This window comes from Penaeus japonicus, unplaced genomic scaffold, assembly GCF_977035675.1.
Source record: "Penaeus japonicus unplaced genomic scaffold, GWHDUDI00000001_assembly GWHDUDI00000036, whole genome shotgun sequence".
Taxonomy (NCBI): Eukaryota; Metazoa; Arthropoda; class Malacostraca; order Decapoda; family Penaeidae; genus Penaeus; species Penaeus japonicus.
The window spans coordinates 6,421,182-6,426,181 of record NW_028234438.1 but is presented as its reverse complement, the minus strand read 5'-3'; the positions used below and the strand labels follow the sequence as shown (position 1 = coordinate 6,426,181).

The 5,000-nt window shown below is 30.5% G+C and overlaps 1 protein-coding gene across 1 annotated transcript in view; it reads right to left on the bottom strand.

Moving 5' to 3' along the window:
• Positions 1–3,500: 3,500 nt before the first annotated feature.
• Positions 3,501–5,000, bottom strand: part of LOC122255919 (two pore channel protein 1-like) — a gene marked incomplete at its 5' end in the record, with an annotated part of 14,421 nt that continues 12,921 nt past the window's right edge. The window contains 1 exon segment of the mRNA XM_086531850.1: positions 3,501–5,000. This exon segment is cut by the window's right edge and continues 115 nt beyond it. Within this exon segment, the coding sequence (XP_086387976.1) occupies positions 4,837–5,000 (164 nt within the window).

Here is a 5,000-nt window from a genome sequence, read left to right as displayed (position 1 = left end):
CTTAAAAAGCAGTATGAGCTGAAAGTAATAAAATGTTTAAATGATTAGGAAACATACACTGCTCTAACACAGAAGTATATCACAAAAGCTGCAGATTAAGAAATATACAGCTCATAACATAAATAGTTTCCTATTATATAATCATGTCATGTAAAATTAATAATAATCATAATAAGAACAATAATAATCCTAATAATAATGTGGTTAACACAACTAAGCAGTAGATTCTAAAATTTCATAAAAGTAATAACATTCAACTACATAAATAAAAACAGTAGAACAAATACATATATAAAAAATAATGGCCCTACATTTAATGATAATGAGTGATCTTTAAAAAAACAATTACAAATAAAGCAAAAAGGTTTCAATAATACATATACCCATTTCATTATAATTGTTCTATATTTCATATAATGAAATAGTTTTAGTGGTCAGAAAATATATAGAGTCTTTGGCAGAAAAAAATAATTGTATATGAAAACTTAAAACCCTTAAAAAATCTATGGAAGCTTATTATTTAATCAACAAACAAACAACTCTAGTTTTAGCCAATCACAACTATGTTTTTCATATAAAACTATAGAAAAAAAAAACATATGCACACTTGCATCTACTTCTTCATACTTTATCAAATAATATTTACTTACTTTGTATCTTTTATTATTGCTACTACTTTTATTATTATTCTTATAACTACTTTCAAATGGAAATGTACATACATGTCATAAGTAGATACAAACCTCTCCTCTCATAATACACCTGCATGTTGTTGCTTTTCAAGTATATTTTTAATTTACAACAAATGAATTCATTTTCTCTATTGAATAAACAATGCCATATACCAGTAAAATACAACCAATTAATCTAAATTTTTCTGGTTTATGAACATGGACTGACTAATTAACGTGTACATATTTTTGAAAAAAAAAAAAAAAAAAAAAAAATTCTATTCATGGTCACATATGAGCATAAATTCAACAATAATAATTAGTAAATTATTAAAATATTACATTTTTATATAGGTTTAAGAAGACAAAAGAATTATAAAGTCATCTTACTTCTAAAAAATATAAGTATATATACATGAGTTTCTATATCAAACAATAATACATTCATGTTATTCCATCCTTTATTCCATATAAATATTCATTATTTAAGAGAACAAAACCAAAGTCAATCATTTATCATTAGCAGTATCAATTATTACAATCATTAAAAAATCAATTCAAAGACATGTAAGTTTTAAGAAAATTTTCTAAACTAATCTCAGCAAAATCCTACATTTATGTGATTTTTTTTAACACCTTCATATAAGGAAAGGACAAGGACATGAATCTTTCCTTTTGGTTAGTGATCTAAAAAAAATAAATAAATAAAAATCATAGAAAATAAAATATACCTACTGAGATACTAGCCTCCTTCAGGAAAAAAAAACAATATAAGATAATAGGTGAAAATAATAAACGAAAGTAATACCGATAGAATCTCAGAACAAAACTCATAATAGACCCTCTCTCTCTCTCATGTAAATTGCATGAAACACTGAAAGGGACACACCATGTCAACCAAACAGCAGCAGAGGCAAGGAGTAATAATGGAAAAGGTTACTAAAAGTCTTGTATGATTAGTGTATCGCTGTTATTCTTCACCGATTATAGAGGTGATGGAACAATATCAAAGCACCTCGTTCATACCAAAAATCCCTGAATATCCAGATCAGATATGAAAAAAATTGCTTCTTCTTTGAGTCAGATCTAATTTGGGGAAAAATATTTATCTACCGAAAGAAAAGAACAAGAATTAAATATTTTTGCATATGTTCTGCCTGCGAAGTGTATTTGGTCAAGGTTATTCTTGGGAGCAGCCAATTATTTATGCTTAATACACAAAAGAAGGAAAAACATACATAAGAATGTCTGATACGTAATGTTAACAGAAGAAAAAAAAGATGATTTCAGATTTCAGTGCATAACACAGCTCTCTAATAGCTTCAATAACACTGCTTCCACACCTATTTCATTCACTTATATTCTTTCAATAATTCTATTTATCAGGACTGGGTATGCCTACCAACAAATTTCTATCTCAGAGGTGAATAAACAAAAGTAAAACTAAAGGAAGAACTTGGACTAATATGAAAGAAGGGAAGCACATAATACATTATCAAAGGAAGCCTTGAAAATGGTTACCCTATATATGCATAAAGACATAGAACCAAGACAAGGGAAAAAATGTAAGGGCAATGTACATGGGACAATATTAGGAAGGGTAAAAGAAGGAAAAAGGAAGAATGAGACTTAAGACCAAGGAAGACTGATAAAAATCATAAAAGATCTTGGAAGCAGGAACAGCAGAATGTATTGCACAACTGCTCCTCAATTACTCTTAACTGCGATGTAAAGTGTAAAACTAAAAACCTGTAGTAAGAAATATTCTCATCATATGGGGAGTGATCTCTAAGAAGTAAAACAATAACTGATAGCTGTTACAACCATGAGGTAATATATATCATTAGTTATCATGAAATGAGAAGCAAGAAGTTTTTTATGCCAAAATATAGAGCTCATTCTAACCAAAGGCACAACCACATTTATAAATTCTGTCTTTCTATGCTAAGTGATGCTTTACAGCTAAAAGAGTATGATACAAGAAAATTAACTTATCTTATAAAGTCTTTTTAACTCAGGATGGATGGATAATATTTATGATTATATACAGTAAAGTCTGATGATGTGATTAGTGTCTTTCTTTCTTTCTAAGAATTTTGAGAATGATTGCAGAAAAAAAATCACACACACAGATACACACACACACACACACACACACACACACACACACACACACACACACACACACACACTCACATTCACACTAACACACACACACACACACACACACACACTCATACTCATACTCATACTCATACTCATACTCACACTCACACTCACTCACACACACACACTCACACTCTCTCTCTCTCTCACATATATACATACATACACACAGACACACAGTGGTCTATGCATATTGTGACCATATACCTTTAGAAATTAAATCTCTAAAACAAAGCTATTCCTAAATCGAATGCTCAATCATGTGCAGCAGTTTGTTCAATATCTACAAATATGAATGACTAGTATCTAATTTGGTTCTATTTCTAGATGTTACATTTAGTTTAAAGTATTAATTTCCATTCTTATCTTCTAAAATACAGAATTGGAAATGGATGAAAAATTAATATAAAGAAGTAATCATAAAGAGAGGACAAACATACATTAAAGTAAAATAAACAACTTTCTTTTTAACCCCATAAGAAAGTGCTTTCAATGCTTTGCAACAGGATTCAAACGGCTGGAAAACAAGAAAAAGACAACCAGACATTTCGTATAGTTGTGGAATGAATTAGAATTTCTATTTAAACGTCCCAGAGGATATATGGAATAGTAGTGTCTAATGTCTAAAAGTGGAATGGAAAATACCTAAGAATGTTGGTGTTCTTTTTTTTTTTGGGGGGGGGGAGATAAAAGATAAAAAAAAATATATACGAGGAATTGCTAATAGTTAAGAAAATTATATCTCAATTCATGGGCTGCTTCATTTCAATACCATGTTCCCTGTTTTGAACAAAAAGAAAGAAAACATGAAAAAACAACAAAAAACATTGATACCAGATCATAATAATAATAATGGGAAAAGGAAATTTGCAAAATAATCACTTTTAAAAAGCATTAAAAGAAAATGGACCCACCATTCTACAAAATAATGACCTAAGACCCTAAGATAAAAAAAATACTCTCCGACAAATACAATGTAAATAAGTAGCTGAATAGGTTAATAATAATGGTTTATAATGGAAGACCAATGATCAACTCCATATTTTTTCTCTTTTCATTTCTTAAGATTCTTGGACTGACCATGAATCTGCATTAACTTTTAAAGTCAATATATTATGTATATATTACCAAAAAAGTATATATTAAAGATGGTTATCAGTACAATATAACAAGTAAACTTCAGAGAATTAATTACTCTTGTTGATTCTTATTCTTGTTTTAAAATGATGCCATAAAGCAAATGGAGAACTCAAACTATTTAGTAAGAAAAATGCCTAAATTCCTTGCTATGATACATACCTGATTATTGGAATTTAGGTCTCAAGCTTGAATTGAATAGCATAAGCCCCATTAACTGTAATAAATCTAATCTATAATAAATAACAATATATAAATCAAAGAAACTCTTTATCTTGAACAACAAACTTAACCTGTTGCGGATGAGTGGCACCACGATGCTATGAACTTTTTGGACTATATGTGAAGCATGTGAGGTGCTGCTGCAAGTGTGGCTATTTTGCAGAGTGGCACCAGCAGTGAAAAGGTGAAAGAGTGTATGTAGCTGTAAATATATATATTTTTTCTTTATTATGATAAACAAAATGTTTTAGCAAACTACCCATTTCTTTTTCCATATAGTTATAATAGTGATGTTACTGCACATGTATGGAAACTAAACGACAGGTATTATTTGTCTAAACAACATTGCCATAGCATATCAATACATGATATGAATCTCACAACATGACAAAATCAAAAGAGTGGAGAAGATTTTCAGTACTCTGCTGTATAAATGAGCAAGAGTTGGGTAGAAAAAACATTTGAATGGAGAAGCACAATTCTCCTCCATTTCACCAACCCTCAAGCCTGGCATCCCCACGCTAATTTCACAGGACCCATCCGCAACAGGTTATAAAAATCAAAAATTAAAATAAATAAACAAAATTGGCAACTTCAATAACTTATCCCAAATTACCCGAAATAAGATTCAGTTTCATCATCACGTGTCTGGGCTCTCACTTTCTGCGAGGCCACTGCTGTTGAGCGCACCGTAAAAGGACGGTGGAGTCTGGGAGGGAGTGTTGGACTGTCCCTGCTGAGCCTCAATCCTGACAGGGAAGGTTTGGGTCGTGATGACAGGGTGGCTTACGGGGTTCCCTGAGG